This window comes from Bactrocera tryoni, chromosome 3 (assembly GCF_016617805.1).
Source record: "Bactrocera tryoni isolate S06 chromosome 3, CSIRO_BtryS06_freeze2, whole genome shotgun sequence".
In the NCBI taxonomy this organism is placed as follows: domain Eukaryota; kingdom Metazoa; phylum Arthropoda; class Insecta; order Diptera; family Tephritidae; genus Bactrocera; species Bactrocera tryoni.
Window position 1 is genome coordinate 15,842,081 of NC_052501.1, and position 21,795 is coordinate 15,863,875.

General features: G+C 31.3%; 2 protein-coding genes across 10 annotated transcripts in view; one reads left to right on the plus strand and one right to left on the minus strand.

The window, feature by feature from the left end:
• The window catches only part of LOC120772138 (guanine nucleotide exchange factor DBS), a 179,075-nt gene extending 162,481 nt beyond the window's left edge, over nt 1-16,594 (plus strand). For 6 of the 9 annotated variants that reach the window (XM_040100557.1, XM_040100565.1, XM_040100564.1 and 3 more), the window contains 6 exons: nt 2,850-3,035; nt 3,750-4,067; nt 4,147-4,344; nt 4,495-5,004; nt 12,878-13,004; nt 16,109-16,594. In XM_040100557.1, coding sequence (XP_039956491.1) covers nt 2,850-3,035; nt 3,750-4,067; nt 4,147-4,344; nt 4,495-5,004; nt 12,878-13,004; nt 16,109-16,224 — 1,455 coding nt within the window. In that variant the 3' untranslated portion in view covers nt 16,225-16,594. Of the gene's footprint in view, nt 1-2,849; nt 3,036-3,749; nt 4,068-4,146; nt 4,345-4,494; nt 5,005-7,381; nt 7,607-8,569; nt 8,589-12,877; nt 13,005-16,108 lie in introns of those variants that run through there. The other 3 variants (XM_040100560.1, XM_040100558.1, XM_040100559.1) reach the window with 3 other exon arrangements.
• Nucleotides 16,595-20,497: 3,903 nt separating this feature from the next.
• On the minus strand, nt 20,498-21,679 carry LOC120772067 (ribonuclease kappa-B). Its single transcript, XM_040100453.1, has 3 exons — nt 21,429-21,679; nt 21,116-21,235; nt 20,498-20,936 (listed from the first exon to the last, which is right to left on the minus strand). Exons 1-3 carry the CDS (start codon nt 21,495-21,497, stop codon nt 20,838-20,840), a joined length of 288 nt encoding a protein of 95 aa, XP_039956387.1. The 5' UTR covers nt 21,498-21,679; the 3' UTR covers nt 20,498-20,837.
• Between the last annotated feature and the right edge of the window lie 116 nt (nt 21,680-21,795).

Sequence of the window (21,795 nt, forward strand, 5' to 3'; positions counted from 1 at the left end):
CGACTTGGGTTCCATGTCAGTGTTGACAGTCATAACTTCGAATTCGTGGACAATCTCGTCTATCTTGGAGCCAGCATTAACACCAAGAACAACGTCAGCCTCAAAATCCAAAGCGGAATAACTTTTGCACAGGTGCTACTTCGGACTCAGTAGAAAATTGAGAAGTAAATTCCTCTCTCGACGAACAAAGACCAAACTCTATAAGTCACTCATCATCTTCGTTCTACTATATGGTGCAGAGGCATGGACGAAGACAACAGCTGATGAGTCGGCTTCACGAGTTTTCCTGTACGAGATATACGACGACATTGACATAGTGCAGCGAAATAAGAGACAGCGGCTACGCTGGCTAAGTCATGTCGTCCGTATGGATGAAAACGTTACAGTTCTAAAAGTATTCAACGCAGTATCCGCCGGGGGAAGCAGAGGAACAGAAAGACCTTCACTCAGTTGATAATACCAGAAGGACTTGGTTACACTCGGAATCTCCAATTGTATTCAATCCAAACCGAATTTAAAGAGATCGTAATGTTTGGTTCAAATTAAACATCCTTTCTGAAGGGTTTGAAGACTTCTCTAGAATAAACAAAATTTTTTATGTTTCAACAATTCGTTTCATTAAATAAATGATAAATAAATGAAGAAGGAGGATGGACTTCCTAAATCCAACAAATGCTGCAAACTGTGATGCTATTGTAGCTTCATCAGCAATGTTATTTAATGGCTACACCTCGTATCTTGTTTTTATATAAGAAAACGGACTTGCTGGAGCTCATAACCGATTATGTGGCGGTTAGCATAACAAACTAAAGGAAACCATGATCATGACCGTGACCATATCGCATGCAATTAATTAGTCAATATTTGTGGCCATAATGCAAGTTGGTCAGCAACCGGTCGACCAAAAACATTGCTGCATATACCAGTTTGCAAGCAGACAGGGGAAAAAAGAACCAAAATATAACGGTAAACACCTCTTAACCACACCGGCAAAAGCACATGAAAAAATAATTAAGTCAACGCGGTTATTTTTTCTCGCCGACTTTATTGGCTTCGCCTACAGTTAACAGTTTCTGCCACAGTTGAATGCCTGCGGCTGCAATTAGTGCATTAAATATGAGCATAATTTTCCACTTGCCACCGGCAGGCAATTTGCAAAAGTAGAATTCGTTTGCGGCAAAAATTGCCAAGCACACAATAATATTGAGATCTAAGGCATTTTTGATGAGCGTAAGTATTTTATTTCGCATTTAAGCATCGCGCCGAACAGTCGTACCGAGTCGGAAGTTGCTAGATTCGAAATATTTACACAGGTCTTGCTTAGTACTTTGGCAACAAGTTGTAGAATTCATTCAATAAATACAGCGGCGCCTTGCAAAAATATGCGTTACGGCGGTTACGATCTACGTAAGGCATCAAAATCGAAATCGCCCTCATCGCACGGCTCCTTGCGGCTAAAGAAAGTACAGAACACCGCCTGCAACATAGTCGGGCGCTTCAATTTGAAAATCAGCGATTCACTGAAGGCTTTACAACGCCAACGCACACATTCGAATTTCTGCGAGTCGCCCGTGTCCTTTCGCGGTTCACTCTTCGAACAACACGGCAGTGCGGGTAGTTATCGTGCCACGCCCACAACCAGCACCTACAGCATCAGTTACAAACCCACTGAGCCGCGTACGCATCGTTATCGTTACGAACGTTCTTCAGCTACCGACGAGAGCCGCTCGGCAGACAATAACTCATCGCAGAATTACATTTTCGGCACGAATTTATGTAATTTCTCAACACACAATCTGCTTAACGGTAAATCTACAATCAAAATCATAAACACCTTTAAAGAGCTCGAAGCACAACAGAGTTTAAGCGATAGCGCGATCGTGTCGAATAGTTTGCAGCGTTTGAAGAACGATCGTAAGACGATATTTAAAGAGCTCATCGAACTCTCGAGCTGTGACGAATCGCTCGAATATCGTCTGGTCAAAGACTACTTGGAATACAACACATACTCAGAAATCGAAAACGACGCGGAGTTCAAGGAGTATTTACAGCGTAAAAACTACAACGACATACTGGATTACCTAGATGAGGCGCAGTCGCGAAGTCTCACGTCGATCTCGTCGTCGGTAGCACGCGCTCAATCGGCGTTGAGTAAGCACACATTGAGCCGCACCAAATTGTTAGCCACACCCAAGTCATTGCATTTCACCGACAGCGACACATGGCAGTTCAAGGGTAAACTTTGTCAGTCCTGTCGCACAAGTGTGGACTGCAATGAGGCGCTTAAGTGGTCAACGCCGCGTGCTGCAACCACCAGCAACACAACATCACATAATGCGACAAATGAGGGCGGTGAGAAACAGAAAACGCCAAAGCGAGTTAATGCCCATCTTGGCGAGCCAAACTTTTTCGCCAATTCCTACAAAGAGACTTTGAAATTTTGTCAAGAATTCTTCGCTGAGAGTTTGCAAGGAAAGTCGGGCTTCAAATTACCCAAATACAAGAATACGAAGTTCGATCAAACAAACTATGAGCGTGTATTACGAGAATTCGTCGGTGCGCAGGGATTCACGAATGTTGACGAATATGTTGAGGCGAAATTCGGGCAATTCTTTAGCGCCGAATTCGATAGAATAGTTGAAGATAAAAATTGCAACGCGAAAATGAATAGAAATATGGTATAAAAAGTTTTAAAGTAAAACAAATTGAAAAATTTTACATTTTCTTAAAGAATTTCAATTAAAAACTTGAATATTTCAATATTTTTTTTTTGTTTCCAAAATTCTAATTTTTTAAAAGCATATATTACTGCCTTCCTTATCTTATATATTTCCATCCGTCTCTTTTAGGGCTATCGTGATCAAATGCTATCTGAAGAAATGATGTATCTTGTACCGGCCAGCCTGCAAGGCAAAGAGGATATATTGTTCGGCAATTTACACGAATTATATACATTTCATAATGAGATCTTCCTTAAGGATCTGGAAAATTGTATATCAACCACAGAGTTGGTGGCGCTATGTTTTGTACAGAGGGTAAGTAGAACGGATTTTGAAATATTATTGAAAACTGCGACGCTTTCGAATTTTTTCAAAATTGATGCTATAAATCATCAACAATTAGAAGTGTTGTAGCTCTTAGAGGTATATACTTAAGACTGAAGATTTAGCTTTAGATAGTAAAGGATAACCAAGCTTTCAGATCCCAAAATGGGAAATTTGGTTCCTTAAGGAAACAATTTTTGTATTTATGAAATCAAATCTGAAAACTTCTATAACTTTCTGGGAGACAATCCTTTGAAAGATATAGATTGGATTGCTTAAGTAGGAATACAAAGAAGATCTATTTAGATCTCTATACTCCAGAAACTAAAATCAATCAATGTAGTTTACGATAGACATCAAACCAGCTACCTGAGTTTATAGCGGATTTTTCCAATACATTGCTTTAGTCATCTATATCTCGCGTTGTATCAGTGCGATCGAGGTCAGCAATATCGCGTTAGAAAGATATGATTGCATAAAAAATGCCTTAGTCAGTTTTGTGATTGCTTGACTCTGCATTGTTTAAGCCATACTGATTATGATCCTGGCATTGTAACAGCCAATGAGTAGCCTTGGTGCCATCGATTCCATTTTGGTAATTTTGATGTCACAATTTCGCCCCTGTTTCGATTTCCCGTGAGCTAAGCATAGCAAAATTTATTATTTTATTATTATTATTTATGCTCTGCTCATCTCTATTTGCAGCGCGACACCTTCTATCGTTTGTACTCTTTCTACTGCCAAAATATACCGCGCTCCGATCGATTGCGCGAGACGCTCGTCGATACACATCTCTTCCTGCAAGAATGTCAAAAGCGTTTGGGACACAAACTGCCATTGGGCGCTTATCTGCTGAAGCCCGTGCAGCGCATTACCAAGTACAAATTACTGCTCGAGAATTTGCTCAGCTCCAGCGACAGCGGCAGCTGTACCAAAGAATTGCAAAAAGCCTTAGATTGCATGTTGATTGTGTTGCGTTGTGTGAACGACTCGATGCATCAAGTGGCTATAACGGGATTCCCGGTAAGTAAAAGCGCAAAGCTGCTTTTTTGAGTGTGGAGTAACCAATTTTTATAACTTTTTATTATTCTGTACCTTATAGAGCAATCTTTCGCAACAAGGCGAACTGCTGCTGCAGGATCCCTTCCAAGTGTGGACCGAGTCAAAGAAGGATTTGCGACTTCGCAAGAAACCGCAACAACGACACATATTTCTTTATCAAAAGTCGATGATTTTCTGCAAGAAAACTTCAAAGCCCGGTCACAACAAGAGCACTTATCAGTTCAAGCATCAATTAAAGGTACGCCAAGGGAGCGAATGCTTATTTGAGTGCTTTACTTTGATTGAGTATTTTTATTACTCTCACTCTCTTTCTCTCACTCACTATCTTTCTCTCATTCACTCTCTTTCTCTCACTTTTGCATTTTCTTTCTCTCTCTATCACTCACAGATGTCACAAATCGGGCTCACTGAATCGGTACGCGGCGATTCCACACGCTTCGAAGTCTGGCTGCAAGGACGCCAAGAAGTCCACACAATACAAGCGCCGGGCGAGGAGGTTAAAAACAAGTGGGTTACAGAAATTAAACGTTTGTTACTAAACCAGCTGGAAGAGCTGAAGGGTGAGAAAATCAAACAGTACAGCATGAATCATCATGGCCTCAGACAGACCACCTCATGGGACACACCCAACATACTGCTGGGCATGCCACAGCGCGCCGTCAGCTGCGATGCATCTTCTGAATCTTCGAATCGCAATTCCAACTGCAGCAGTAGCGGTGATGATGCCTATCCGCACGGCATGCCGCAACTGAGCACGACGACGGGCAATGGCCACACGCATGCGCATGCTAACGGCGGCAGCGGCGTGGATAAGGAACAGCAAGAAGCTTGTGGCTGGAGCTCGGACTACTCGAACAGTGAGGATGAAATGTCGATCATTGAGGATAACAGCGCGCCGGTAAGTTAACCATGTTCCGTTATAAGCTTAAGGGGGCGACATACATAGGTGCGCAACCTATGTTTGCATATTTTGCTATTTCTATACATACTACAGCAGACAATTTAAAAACCTGCAAATACATTTTTGGAAGGAGCGAAGTTACTTATTTTCCGTTATTGTTTTATTTATTCGAATTTTATTAAAATTCCTATTACAAAGTTTTTCTTATTATCTTAGATATTGGTATATTTTTGGTTTCGGTTTCAATGTAAATTTTGTTATTTAATTTAAAATTTATTATTTTAGTTTTTTTTTTGTATTATTTAACTGCTTTATTTATGTAATTTTTGTAATTCGTTTCTATTTTTTTTTTAATTTTTCTTCTCGCTTTCTGTTTGTTTTATTGTTATTTTTCGCATATTCATCCATCATGTTGCATAGTTTCTTCTACTATATGTTTTATATTATTTGTCTTATTTAATTTTTTTGGGTTCTCTTTTTTACTTTCATGCACAAAACACTTTGTCTTAAAATATTCCAATAATACCCACAACTGCAATTGCAAAATGCAACCCTGTACAAATGAACATAAAAATGGTGTCGTGTAACTTGTAAAACTGTATATACAAATGTTTGTCTATAAAAATAAAATTACAAAAAAAATTAATATACATTTTCAATGCACTCGGTATAAAAAAAATTTTAAAAATTGTAACAAATTATAAAAATAATAATAAATATATACAAAATTATAACAAATTAAAAATGCATAAATAATAACTAAAAATGTTTAAAATTTTAATTAAATTTAATAAATTTTTTTAATTATTTTTTTTCTTATTTTATAATAAAATTGTTTTTTTATTAAATTGTTTAATACCTTTTTTTTTAATTACATTGTTTTACAAATTCACATAATTTTAAAATATATATTCAATATGTTGATTTAACAATTTAAATCATATTTTTTATGCGAAAAATATTTTAAAAAATATAACAAAAAATATTAATGCAATTAAATCTTAATCACTTATTTAACGATTTTTTTTTTATTTATGCAAACTATGATATTTCAAAATATGCTGAAAAATACTTTATACTATAAAATATATATACATATTTTTATTTATTAAAATTAATGTTATTTACTAAAAACAAAAATATTTATAAAAAAAATTATTTAATGTAAACATTTATATATATCGTAAATATCTCATAAAATAAAATATTCTACTGATATTTATACATAAAAATATAAATAATTAAATACCATGGAATAATAAAAAAATTATAACAATAAATAAATAAATTTGGAGAAAAAATAAAACATAACAAATTCAAAATAATAAAAAAAAATTTTAAATTGATATTTGTTAATGTATGAAAATAAAAAAAAATATATATGGTAATGGGAAAAAATTAAAAATATATTATAAAACATTCAAAATATTAAAAAAAATTATTTTTAAATGTATATTTTTAATATATGAAAATAAAAATTACATTTACGTATATGCGATTAATTGAATATAAAAAATAAAAATATTCCAATGACGTAAATTAAATTAATAAAAAACAATTAATTATTTTTAACTTTCTTATTATTATTAATTTTTTTTAATAATTTCCTTATACAAATAAATAATTATCACATTAAATAAAAACATTTCTATAAAAAAAATATATTAATAATTATTATAAAAAAATAAAATAACAATAATTTTATTGAAATACTAAAAAACAATCATAAAACTACAAATTAAAACTATAAAAAAAAATTTAAAAACATCATAATTAAACTAAAACGAAAACCACTTATACATACGTGAAAAAACTTCACTTCAAATTAAAATTTAAATCTCAAAATTATAAAAAATTAATAAAATAAATTAAAAAAAATTGTAAAATAAAATAAATAATAATCTTTATTTTGATAATTTTATTTGACAAAAAATAACTAAATTTAATTAAACTAAAAAAATTATTTTTAAAAAATATAATTAAATTAAAATAAAACTCACTCACTCATAAAAAACTTTCGCCTCAAATAAAATTTAAATTTCCAAAAAAAACTAAAATTAATAAAACTAAAAAAATATATTTTTAAAAAATATAATTAAATTAAAATCAAATGAACTTATTCATAAAAAAATATTTCGATTCAAATTAATATATAAAACTCAAAATTATAACGAACGAAACAACAACAATAAAAAATTTTTTGAAATAAAATAAAAAATATTTTTGTTTTATAATTTTATTTGACAAAAAATAACTAAAATTTTATAAAACTGAATTATATACTAATCTACTTTAAAAAAAAAATAAAAATAATAATAAAATAAAATAAATTATACCGTGCTATAATAAAACCTGCGATTTGAAAACCCTACAGCGTTTCATGAATTTTCTGTCTCAGTGGACCTACAATGCCGATAGTAATGGCGGTGGCTCTTATCCGCGTAGCAGTAAGTCAAATTCCAAATTCTATGTCTCCGTTGAGCATTGAGCAGCTGAGCAAACAAGGTTCAAGAGCAGAGAATTTCGAAAAGTAGCAAATATCATACAACAACAAAATGGATGGCGAAGCAACAAATTACCAAAACCAAAACGAAAAAAAGTACGAAATACCAAAAACAAAACAAAACTATAAAGTAAATAAGTAATTACTAAAATTAACGCAGCGAATTAATAGTAAAAATTGTAAATTAAAATCGCTTAATTTATAGTACAAAGTAACAGTTAGTTCTATGAGTAAATGCCATAAAAAGATCACGCTAAAAATAGTGTAGCAGCAAAGAAAAACGAAATAATTTAGTGCCTACGACAAACCTTATGAAAAGAGTACTTCCATAAAGCATAGTGTTGTTGCGTAGTGTGCTTATGTATGACAAGTAAGAAAGTAAGGTGTAAAGAAAGTAAAAATAGAAATGCATTTAATAAAAGTGAATTCATTATATAAAACATCGCCCACAAACTATATAAAAGTGCACGCATTAAAAATAGAAAATCGCCAAAACCGTTAGAATCAACAAAAATTGTTCGAAATTTAATTTCCTCTCATTTCCGAAAGCTTAACTTACACACCGTTTCACTGTTGACCAGAAAAAGTTCAATACAGTAACACATCTCTCTCACTCACACATACGCCATTTCTCTATTTGCGCTCTTCAACACGCACTCACTCATACTCACTGCTTGTACAAATCCCGTTACTCATACGTGTCTACATAATTTGCTCTCTTTCACGCACGTGTGTGTATGTTTAACGAAAATCGCCCGCTCGCTTCATATATGTACATGTGTATGTATGTATGTGTGCTTTCATATAGAACTGTTCGTTGTACAAGCGTCTTCAATGAATGCCTGCCCGTCTTCTGTCTCACTCTCAATATCGCTATCGCTCTCTTTCTATTGCTACCTCGTCAACCCAACGATCGTGTTCGTAAACGTATTCGTATTCGCAATCGTTCATCATGCTTGCGTGTCGCCATCAACCGTTATTTCATTATGCATTATAAATCATCAAATAAATTATAATCTCCGTTTACAAAAACGATATGTTAAACAATAATGGAAGCAGTCTGTCAGTTAAATTCTGCGTAAGTTTTTTTGTTTTTTTATAGTAAATCAAATGATTAAATAACTGTATGTTTAAGTTAAATACTAGCTATATTGTTGATTGAAAACAAGCGGTTGTTGATTTTTAAATACACAAGTGTTTGTTATTGCAGAAAAATATGAAAATTTATAAAGACATAAAGAATTAAATTATAATTACACAAATTAAATAAAGTATTTAAAGGAATGCCACTAACAAATGTTGCCATATCAAGGCATTTTTATGAACTCACAACAAAAAAATTCGCTCCCAACAACTTACGCACTCTCACACTGCTCAAATACTCAAAAAAAAAATCACAAAACCTGTCACAAGCGAAATATTTTTAGAGCGAATGCGGAACGCTTTCCACAAAAGAAATTCTTATAATTTTACGATCGGCTGCAGCTGCGTGTTTTAGGTGTTTTTGTAGAGTTTTTGAAGTTCAACGGTTAAGTTCACACAGAAAAATATAAAATGCACGAATTTTAACAAGAAATATATACTAGATAGAAAGAAAAGTCGAGGAGTTATCTTACACACATATACATAGAATATAGATTATCATATAGCATAATCTAGAAAAACTGAGTTACATGCAAGGATATTCTGCGAAACATAAAGCAAACAAAAAAAGCTTTGAAGACCGTTTATATAACGAGTTTGTCAATAAGAGCGCTACAAAAGTGCATGGCCACCACAGACATGCTTGCAGAATTTCGGACGCTGAACCCAATTTTCGACGGTTTTCAAGCATAAATCGGCCGATATTGCTTCAATTTCACGTTCGATATTCGTACGAACTTCATCAACCGTCGCTGGCTTGTTGACATAGACCATAGACTTGATGTAGTCCTACAGAAAAAAGTCTAACGGCGTCAAATCGCACGACCGACATGCCCAATTGACTGGCCCATAACACGTTCACCAAACTTGGTTTTCAATAAATCGATTGTGCCATTCACTGTGTGGCTTGTGGCGCCGTTCTGTCGGTATCACATATTATCCAAGTCCATATCATCCAATTCAGGCCAAAAATATTCGGTTATCATTGAGCGGTAGCGAATGCTATTCACAGTAACGTGCCGGTTTTGATCATCGCAGAAGAAGTACGGCCCAATGACGCTGCCGGCCCATAAACCGCACCAAACCGTAATTTTTTCGGAACGCAATGGGGACTCATGGAGTACGTGTGGATTGCTACCTGACCAATAACGCATATTTGACTTATTGACGAAGCCATTCATCCAGAAATAAGCCTCATCGCTGAAGATGATTTTTTGATGAAAACCCGGATCATTTCAAGTTGTTGCTCAGCCCATTTCACGAGCATACGACGTTTCTGATGGTCAAGCGGCTTCAGTTCCTGCGGTCAATTTGATGTTGTAAAGATGTAGGCCAAGATATTTTCGCAAAATTCGCCACAACGACGCACAGAGATGCTCAACGCTTGAGAACGACCTGTGAGAGGCTGATTTGGGTCTTCTTTAATTGATATGCTAGCGGAAGCAATATTCTCGACACTACGGGCACTTCTTTGTCTCACTGGAACGGGAACATTTTTTACTGTGCTTTTGGATTCAAATTTTTCCACTAGATTGTTGATCTGATAGGACGATTATGACGACCATAAATTAAACGTAGCGCTCTTAAAGTTAAGATGACTGACTCCGATTTTCGGCAGTAAATTTTAATTATTCCGACTCGTTGTTGGCTCGTATATTTTTCCATGATGAAATGGCAAATATTACTGAAGAGAAATGTCAAAAGAGCGGGAAAAATGGAGCGTCATTTGCTGTCCCTATCGGTCTGCTTTTGTAGCATTCCTTTTGAAAAACTCGTTAGTATTTAAAATATAATATTGAGTTAAGTCGGAGAAAAGATGGAAATTGTGTACTCGTACAGTATGTCAAAAGGTCACAGGTTAAAAGTTTTGAAATTTCTTCTTCCAAGATCTAAAAATAAATAATAATTTTCATGTAACCCGGTTAAATTAAATTATTTCGAAAATTTATTCATGAAGTATGGACGATTTTTTTGGAATAAAACATATTGGTATAATCGACACCGTTTTAAATATTATTAAAAAAAATCTTCCGTAACCACTGAACAGAAGCAGAAAAGCGACACAAGGTCTTATGCTTATGTTTCTACCATTACTCTATACAGGGTAGACAGTGCGTATGAGTAACTTTTATCACCTTTGTGTGAAAGGACAAAAAAATTATCGGTTTCAGAATAAAATCGTTAAAAATATTTGAATAATTAAAAAAATTACAATTATTTATATAATTCTTGTCATAAAATTTATAAATCGGTTTAAACAATTTGTAAACTCTTTTTATTAATTTTTATGGTTAAATTATTATTATTATTGCAACGTAATATTAAATTTTTTATAAAGCACATTTTCTGTTTAACACTCATATAATACAAAAAATCATAAATCAGAAAAAATAATAAAATGTCTGTTTTAATTATTTTATACTTTTTAAAAGACTTTTCCGAAAAAATTTTCAGAAAATGATTTAATTAATTATTAAATTTATTGAAGTTAGTTGCATCGGTATTAATAGCAAAAGTATTGTACAAATATTTCGAAAAAAATGTATATTATAAAAAAAAAAGTTAATACCGTTATTGTTGGCAGCAGTCGATGACTTTTTGAAGTAATGTTTTTTTAAATATTTTTTTTTGGTATTAAGGCAAAAGTTTAGAAGAAATATTCAGAAAAAAATGTTTGATATTAAATATTTACATATCAAATATTTTTTTTCGATTCCGGTTTGATTTCTGGTAATGTTTTTATATTTTTTTCAAAAAAGTATTGTTTTGATAATTTTGTTTTGATGTCAGTTTTGTGACTAGTATCTTTCAAATTTAATCAGCCTAGAAAATAAACAAAAAAAAAGCAATTATTTGAATTTTTTGTTTTAAATATATGAAAAACGAAATTAAAACTTTAAAAAATCATATTCGACACCTGCTTATGATGACTCTTTAAAGCATTTTTTTTTTTTAATTTTAGTATTGCTAAAAATAATTTTTTTATATTTTTTGAAATTTTAAAGTATTTTTTTTAATATTGTTTTCGACATCGACTTTGCTTCTAGTGTTTTTCAAATTTAATCAGCCTAGAAAATTACCAATAATAGCAATAACCTGGGAATTTTTTTTCAAATACATGAAGAACGAAATCAAAGCTTTAAAAAATCATATTCGACATTTTTAAACATATTTTAAGCAATATTACAATCTATATCTTATGTATGTGTGTATATGTTACTAGAAAGTCCACAATATAAAATAGTGTTTTAGCGCGAAAAGCACTGCTCCAAATGCACAAACAACAAAATGAATTGTAATACCGTTATAAATTATTCACCAATCACCAACTACCATATTTAATACATACATACGCACCCATCCACAAAAGCACACCCACAGCAGCACAAACCCTCACAGCCATGCACAGAAGTCAAGCGTTCACGCACCCCACACACATACACATACATAAACAAGCATATCCTCAAGTGCATAAATTATTGCTTATAGATTTTGTTTCATTTCAATTGAATTTCGTTGATTTTCGTTTACTTTGATATGTAAAAATGACAAAAAAATATTGCAAATTATAAAACATTAATTAAAAAAGTAAAAAAAATGCTCAAATAATTAATAAGTTGTGTTGATATATACGTTTTGCGCTTATAAATAATGCTTATTTAAAAAATATACAACAATTAATTATATATTACATGTACATGTATGTGTAAAATCGTATTTGCCTCGGCGGCGTTCGTTGATCATTTTTACTAGTTCTCCATAGTTGTTGCATTACGCGTTTGCCTTGCGAACACCACGCAATCTTTTAATTTAGTGCAAAGCATTGCCAACGCCATTTTTCACTTTGATTTACATTGTATGCCACATAAGTATATATATATATATATAAATAAATAGTAAATGCTGCCTTGTGGCAGCAACGCTTCTTGTTAACGACACAAACGCATTTCTTGCAATCCTTTCGCTACAAAATTTAAAATTATAAATTTCATTTGTTGAAAATTATTCGCAAAAAAGCTCATAGCTAAAGGGTTAAGAGAATTTATTGACAATTTTATGCAAAATTTTACCAAAAACACAAAAAATTTGAAATTTGAAAAAAATTTTAATTTTTCAAAAATGCAACGTTGCTTAGTTTAAGTAGCGTTTAAGTACAGTTATTGATAAAATTTCGCTTGAATTGCGACGTGCATTTTTGTAAAATAGTTCATCATATAATTTTAGGGCAGTAAATTTGTTGCCCTTGCCGATTATGCGGCTATGGGACACTCGGAGGTCTCAATGCGCGAAGGTGATGCGATTGAATTGTTGAAGGTGGGCTGTGCTGGCTGGTGGTTTGTGCGTGTTTTAGGTAATTCAATTGTATTATTTAAGTACCATACGTATGTACATATATACAAAAAAATAAATATATAATGCAATATATAAATTATGTAAATTTGTAAATGCTTAGTATACATATGTATATGTAAATATGTTGTAACAAAGCACCATCTTTAAAGGAAGTATGAGTAGTTAATATATAGATATATCAGTATATAGTCTATCAGTATATATTTGTTGTGGTGCTGGTGTTTCTAAGCTTTTTTAATAGTATTATATTTATTTCCACATATCTGGATTTTTTATATATAGTTATATACTAAAGAAAAATTTTCATGCATACGTATCATGTGATCAAATTTGAACCGGATTGACGAAAATTTTCAAAATAGCCATCAAAACATGTTTCTAGACTCTTCTGGAACATTTTCATGTCTGATCAAATTTGAACCGGATTGACGAAAAACTTCAAAATAGCCTCCAAAACATGCTCCTGAAACTCCCATTAACTTTTCTGCAACATTTTTACGTATCATATGATATGATACCGGATTGACGAAAAAACTACAAACAGGCGTTCGAAACATGTTGCAACATTTTAAACGATTCCGTAGCCCTGAAACTCAAATCCGAATCCTCCGGATTGACGCAAAACCTTCAAAATAGCCTTCAAACGTGCTCCTGAACACTTCTCAAACATTTCCACGTATCGTCTGTTCAAATTTGATCCGGATCGACAAAAAAAAACTTCAGAATAGCCCTAAATACATGCTCCTGAAACTCCTATCAACTCTACTCCAACATTTGCAACGATGCCGTAGGCCTCAACCCTGAAACTTCTAGCGAACTCGTACTTAAATTTTTTCCATTGTAAAAAATCGCCAGAAAAAGTTTTCGCTTCGTAGACAAACAGCTGGCGAAGACAACTAATTGACATAAGGAGAACAAACCAAAGCATTAAAGAAAGTCTTGTATGTTTTCCGAGCAAACTTCGCACGAACATAAAAGGGTTATACCAACATAAAAAACGGGTTTTCTTTGTCCCTTCAGTTTTTGGACGCAGTTTAAAAGCATAGTCCAGGTCAAATTTGATCATATGTATGCAAATATTTCGAGAGCATCTAATTCTGGCCACAGATGTTGAACTGTTCAAGCGAATGACCCCTTAAAAACGTCCATATCCAAAAGTAGTTGTGATATATGTATGTATTAGCAATAGTAGTTATGCGTTTGTACCACAATAATGTTGCTAGAACAATTTTGAAATGCAACTGTTGCTAGTAGTAAGCTTTACTAAAGACATGTTCTTCTATTTCCAATGTAATATTATATATTGGTTTTCATATCCAATTGTTGCAAAAGTAGCTTTGGAGATATATTAAAAACATTTCGAGCAACAATATTGCTACAAAAATGTTGCCAGATACAAATTACTCTCTCAAATCTCAAAAAGACCGTCGCATATCAACAAAACGCATAGAGCCTGCCAAAAATGTATTGAGGCGGTTAATATCAATTCCAAGCCACTTGCCGAATTCGTTTGGGAACCAAAATGCTTCAACCTTAGCCTGCCGAAAGCTAGACAGTGAATGAATGAGTGTTTGGATGTTTCTGCCTCATCTTCCTCATTGCAACTTTGACAAGTTGCGTCCTCCAGAATCTTTAGCTTCAATCGTGAGTGCCAATGAGACAGTATCCAGTTACTCCTTAACTAGCTTTAAGCTTATTATCAACGAGGCCTGTATAACAGCTCTGCCACTTTTGCTTGAAAGGCTAAACAGCCGTATGGCAGTCTGAAACAAGAGTTGATTGAGAGCTAAAGGCAGGAGATTACCCTTCCAACTTGCTCCTTAAGCTTCAATCTAATCGTAAAAAAACTCACTGCACCTCTTTTCCAGTGGCTCTACAATAGCCTCAGATCCCAATAGCTGCTTTATAACAATAATAAGGTAACCTCTCTATTTCCTCAACATTGGGCTTTCTTGATTGCTATCTCTATTTTTATCATGGAAGAGTCAGCTTTTCGACAGTATAAGTCGAGAGAGAGTAATGGAGGAAGAGATGCATCCGAGATTTTATACGCCCTGGTAACTAAAACCAGTTCAGTTTTATTTGGATTGACAGCCAAGCCGCGCTCATCCACACAGCTAAGTACCACATTGAGGTACTCTTGTGTTAACTCGTAAACGATACCCAGAAATGTTACTTTAACCATACAGAGCAACGTCATCGGCATCGATTTCTTGAAGCATTTCTGTCACAACTTTAATCAATATTTCCCAAACGTGACTAGCAACACGTGTGCAAAACAAGTTAAGCCTAAAATTGACGCTATTTGTAAATCTCAAAGTCAATTATCTAACTTTTAATCGCACCCTAATAAACATTAAATCTGAAATTCAAATGTTGCTAAGCAATGTTGCCGAAGAAATTTTTAACATAATTAATATTTTTTTGCCAAAACTATTTAATTTTGATAGGTGTATTTTATGCAAATGTTGCGCAACAATGTTGCTAGCAACAAATATTAGTTTAGCAACATGTTGACAACAATTTTTGTTTTAAAGTAAATTGTTTGCTGCAATTTCTGTAACAAATAATAAAAGCTTGTTTAAGACAACATAGGTCTTACATTATCTAACTTTTAATTGCACCCTAATAAACATTAATGTGTGCTTGATAATGGAAAAAAACTGATATGATCGAATATGTGAATATATCACATTTGGCCGATTTATTGCTTGATAATGTTGCTAAAGATTAGGATTTTTAGTGATAGTTTGCCACTTGCTCTAACAGCAGTGATGCCAGATTTTAATAAAAATTAAATAAAACTGTAATAAAAATATTTTTTTTTTAATAAATGTGAGATATTTAATAAATATATTAAATTATTTTAATAAAAACTGCCTTTAGCTTGCTAATACGAACATTCAGTTATTAATGGAAAAAAATATTCTTGTAATAAATTTATTACTTTTTATTTATAAATTATGAGTTATTTAAGCAATATATTAAATAATTTGATTAAAAACTAAATTTAGCATGCATTTACTATAAATATTAAAAAAAATTGTATAAAATCTAATTTTTCACTATTTTTTTTCTTCAACGCCTTTCTCATTCCCACAGAAGCCAATGCAGAGGGTTGGACTCCAGCGGCATATTTGGAACCGCTCAATCGAAAATCTTCTCGAAGCTCGAGCCGCAATCAGGAGCGAATAAACTTAACCAAATGTGCTGAGTAAATTAACAAACAACAAAAACAAAAGCTAAATTTATTTAGCGGTAGGAAGTATAATAGAGGAAAGCGGAAAGAGAAAAAACGGGCCTTTTGGAAATGTTCGCAGATTCTTAGAATTGAAATCGCATACAGATTTATACATACATATACATACATACATAAGTATTTAACATTTAAAAAACAACAGAGCAAACCTAAACAGGAATCCAATTGATATTAATGAAAATAACGGAACAATTCAAAACAATTTACATACAAATTTCACTTTTGAAGAAATCTTTTCTAATTTACATACATATGTATGGTACATAAATAGCTTGCTAGAGCAGGCAATTGTATTGAAGTCAAAAATATATACTATATACAAGATTAAAGCTTTACATTTACATATATATAGTACGTGGACAGAAAAAATAACGCCATTACCTACAAAAATTGAAATTCTAACAAAATTTAGCTTCAAAATTGCAGGGGTGAAATCAAAAAATAGAGAAACTGTACATAATATTGAAAAAAAAAATCCAGTAAACTTTATTTTTTTAAATTTATAAATACTTTATTTTAAATTTTTTTAAATTATTTATTTAATTAATTTTTTTAATTACTATTTAATTTTTTTTACAATTATTTATTTTTTAAATAAATAAAAAAATTAAATAAATAAATAAAAAATTTAAAAATAAATAAATTTATTTAATTAATTTACTTAAATAAATAACCAATTAAATTTTTTGAGTTATTTAAATAAATATAAAAATCAAATTAATAAAAAAATTAAAAAAAAATATAAACAAAATAATTAAATAAATAATTTAAGAAATTAATCATTAAATAATTTAAGAAAATTAAAAATATTAATTAATTTTTTTAAATCATTAAATTTATTTATTAATTCTAATTTTTTTTATTTATTACTTTGTTTTAATTTTTTACACAATTTATTTTAACATGCAAAATTAAATAATTTTTTTAATATTGAATTTTATAAAAATACTGAATTCAATTAAAAATCAAATATATAAATAATAAAATAAAATTAATTAATTAATTAATAATTTAAGAAAATTAGAAAAGAATTAATTAATTTTCTTTTAATTTTTTAATTATTAAATTTTTTTTTTTTATAGGTTTTTTATTTATTTCTTTTTTATTTTTTTCAACAAATTATTAATTATAATTAATTTTTTTTTCAAAAATGCAAAATTAAATTATTTTTTTTTTACAGAGTTTCTTAGCATATTTTTATGTAAATTTGTTTTTTTTATACATATATACTACACATGTACATATGTGTTGTATGTATTCGAATTTTAATTTATATTAGTTTAATTCGATTGCAAACTTTTACTTTTTTTAGAAATTTTAAACACCAATGAGCTTAATTATTGTAAAAAAATGTATAGTCTCTGTAAATCCTTATTTATTTTATATTACTTTTCGCATTAATTTCCTATTAACATATCATTGGAAATAATTTACTAGGAAAATATGAAAAATGTACACCAGCTGGTAAAAAAAATAATTTTTTTATTAAATATGTAAGCAAAAGTGAAATATGGAAACAAAAATAAAAATTATAAATAAAAAGTAACTAAAATAAGCACAGTTGTATATACAAATTGCTTGAATTTCTTTGGAGGCCCAACAAACTTCTAATCAAAATATTTGTATAAGCAAACAATTGCTAAATTCTAAGCATATTTATTCACAAATTTAAAGTTATATAATACATAGACAACTAGTTACATACAAAAAAAAACTGATAACACCAAGAAAATAGTAAAAAAAATTATACAAAAAAATTAAAAAAAAATTAAAATAAAATTTAAAAAATTAAATTAAAATAAAAACTGCTAAAGTAAAATATAAAAAATTAATTAAACTTTTTTTTTAATAAAACAAAAACAAAATTAAAACTAAAAAACAAACTTAAAATAAAATGAAAAATTAAATATATAAATAAAATATACATATGTATATACATACATATATGTATATGTATGTATGTATTTATGCAGATTAGTTGAAATTGCTAAGTATTTTTGTACAATTATCGAAAAAAAAGAAATATTGTATAAGAAAGTGCGTTTCTGTTGAATTTTTAGTTGTTTAAACATACATATGTATATTTAAAATTTTCATTAACGTACTTATTGTAATTAGCACACGAAAAGCATTAGTTTCATATATTTATGTATATAAGCATACAAACATACATACACTTACGTACGAATGTATATGTATGTATATGAAAGTTTACTATACACATACATAACCTTAAAAACAGTTTGCAAGGGTTAAAGTATAAGTTTTTTTATTTATAAGTAGTAAATAAATGCAAAGAAGTGTTGGTATAACCTTTCACAAACAAACATTTATGAAAAAAAATTTAAAAAAAACATAAATTATTAGTTATAGTCAATAAATATGTATGTATAAAAGCGCGAGTAAACGTCTCGACAGGCATGCATATGTATATTATATAACTAAAATGCATATATAAAATAACAACTATTATTAACTTATTGTAAAAACTGCAAAAAATTTATCGAATTAAGTATGCAAAAATACCTGCTTAAATATAAAAATTTCTAAAGTTAATATCATCTATTAAAATATATATAAAATATTAAAAACGAAAAGCGTCTAAAATAAAATATGTTCGAAATCCAAATGCGCTGTTGTTTTATTAAATATGGAACTAAGAAATCGTAAATTTAAAAGTTAAATGAAAAATTATTTTTTTTAATTTTTATGATAGTTTTTATACTCTAAACAGGCTACACTAAGTTTGTCAGCGTATTTGTAAGACCCAGAAGAAAACTTCGGAGTCCACTTAAATTAAAGCATTATACTCGTAAATTATTATGTCTGTCAGTCTTTACAGCTGACTGCATATAAGCGAAATAGTCTCTCAGTTCTGTCATAAGATAATCCACATACATACGCATACGCCTCCGGCCACCTGTGCGCTGCGAACCCTCAGCCTTTCAAATTTAAAGCTGGAAAGCTCCTGTGGCGTTATTTGCCTGCTCTTCCGTTTCGCAATTTGGGTTTAGATAGCCTAAAACGGCGCCTTTTCGCTACCTCGCCTGACTGATCGCCTGCTTTAGGCTAGCACCGCTCATGCTCTCTCTGCGAGGGTCATCATGCCCGCCGGCGTTGCTGGCTGGCGGTAGAGCGAGCAACCGGCCCACCTTTTTCCTTTTTCTCCTCCTTCAGTGAACACCATTTAAGCAAATACACTGTTTTGTTGTTGTGGTACTTGCATAAAATAATTCTCATTTTTGGTAGAATACTACCAAATTGACAGTTGTTATGAAAACCGAGGTTCCAACGGTTTCATTTTAGATTTGAAAAACCACAACTTTTTAAAATTAAAACAAGGCACGCCCACCAGTAACAACACACATTAGAAACTTTTTTTGTTTTTTTCTAAGTTTTATTTATTATGTAAATAATATTTATTCAATATACACTTTATAGAAGTTTAACTTTTCAAGATATACAACACTTTCACCAGCTTTTGCGGTGTGCTCCTTATACGGATTATGTATATATGTATGTATTAATCTTTTTAAGTATTTACTAAAGTTCTATATTTTTTACTTAATTTACAAGTTGCTATTTAACTTTACAAGAGAACAAATATGTAAAAATTCAGAAAAATGCACTAATTTTTACGCAGAAATTGCAATACTTAACGTCACGTTACTGTACACACAAACACACACACATCGAGGAGACCATAAACAGTTACGGAAAGTAGCTTGTAGATGAATTTTGCAAGCAATTGCAGACAAGTAGAACTATAAACACTTTCTTCCAAGTAAAAAGATGTGCATTTATCCAAATAGCAGTCAAACGAAATTTGCAAATTGTAGCATATTTATATTTAGTTATTATACAAGTGGCGCAAGCTTGTGCAATGTGTTAAAGTAAAGTGAAATTGTGACGTCCAGCGAAATACACTCAACGCAGAATACAAGTAAATAAAAAGAATACTTTTGCGCACATTGCTAAAGCAAAGTGGAAGCAATACCAGACAGCGAATTATAGCAGACATCAATTTGAAAGAAATAATAATAATAATTTCGCAAAGGATTTGGACGATTATGGAATGTGTTTAGTTTAAGATGAAAATTGTCGATTAATGCTTGTCGAAACTTAGCAGCATACTGAAGGTTCGAAATCAAAGAACATTTTGTTTGCTGAAATTTCCACAAAACAAAATTATGTTCCGGTAGTTTACATCAACTGTAAGTACACAAATAATGTTAAAGAGTTACTCAATGGTTTTGTAAAACTATATTCTTGCATTGATAACTGCAGACACCGCTTAGTAAAATTAAAAAAAAAAATCAACAATAACGACGACGCTGATGAACTTGAGGTGACACACTGTGTTGCAGTACTCCATAATTGCTCCCACTTAATGTCTCCGCAATGCTTGACACAACCTGAGCTGCGTTTTTTTATTTAGAGATGGCTGCTAGCTACAACTTCAACAATATAAGATGACGGTGGCGAAATTTAGAACATAATACGTCAACGAACTAAACAAGTGGTTGTTGATTTTTTAGGTTTGTTAGGTTTTATGTTACTCGGTCTCTTAAATTAATTGGCAGTTGCTCTGCTGTTGACATAGAATTGTTGGGCGGACAACAATAGAGTCAGCACATAGATGCAGGCAGCAATCCAGCAATTGTAGGCATTCTAAAAAACAAAGTTAAAATTTAGTGGAAGGTAAACAAAATTTTAAAATTGTAAGTAAAAATTAACTTAAATGAAGATTCTAAAATGGTTTGACTGTGATGTTAGCGTGATCAAGGTCATGAACACAAATCACGAGTATATGGAAGTATTTGTATATCCAATTAATTATTTCACTATACCTGGTTATACGCAGCATTGGCTGCAGTATAGAATTCTTCTACAGATGTGTATTCTTCTTTGATAGGCAAATCTTCAATTAGCGCAACACTGTGTATAAAGAAGAAAACACCCATCAACACCTGAAACAAAGAAAACAAAATTTTGCAAATTATTTGGAGCTCAAGAATATAATGCAAACTGCACATGTAAATTTACTAAACTATTACGTAGTCACATATTTTACATTAATTTTTACATTTTTATCTTGTATGGCTTATCTATTCCAGAGGAAATCACCAATAACTAATATTACACAAAGTGCTGGTTACTCACCAATTGTATGATTCCCCAAACGGAGATGATCAAACCGCAGAGCGACAATTTTGGACCACAAATTTTCATTTTTGCTGATTTATTTATTTGTGTTACACTGAAAGGTAAACGGTGACTTTTCTTCTTAAACCTCGTACAATTTTCCTCACGGAAAACTTACAAATTTTCAGCCGTCGTCGAATTGAAGTTGAAGAAATTTGCGAAGAAAAATGTCAGTCAGGTGAAAAATATAATCACATGACAGCTTCGACCAGTACGACGAGTGCTGTCTGACTTTAACGATTGACATTAAATATTTTTAATGGATTTTTGCAATGAATTGAGGGATTTTCGTGCTGACAGCCAAAGAAGATGTAAGTTTAATATT

Excerpts from the sequence above, each read along its gene's own strand:
- LOC120772067 (XM_040100453.1), bottom strand. The coding sequence starts at position 21,497 with ATGAAAATTTGTGGTCCAAAATTGTCGCTCTGCGGTTTGATCATCTCC. Across the intron at positions 21,236-21,428 it reads TTTGGGGAATCATACAATTG|GTGTTGATGGGTGTTTTCTT; the intron begins GTGAGTAACCAG and ends TCTTTGTTTCAG. Across the intron at positions 20,937-21,115 it reads CCAATGCTGCGTATAACCAG|AATGCCTACAATTGCTGGAT; the intron begins GTATAGTGAAAT and ends TTTGTTTTTTAG.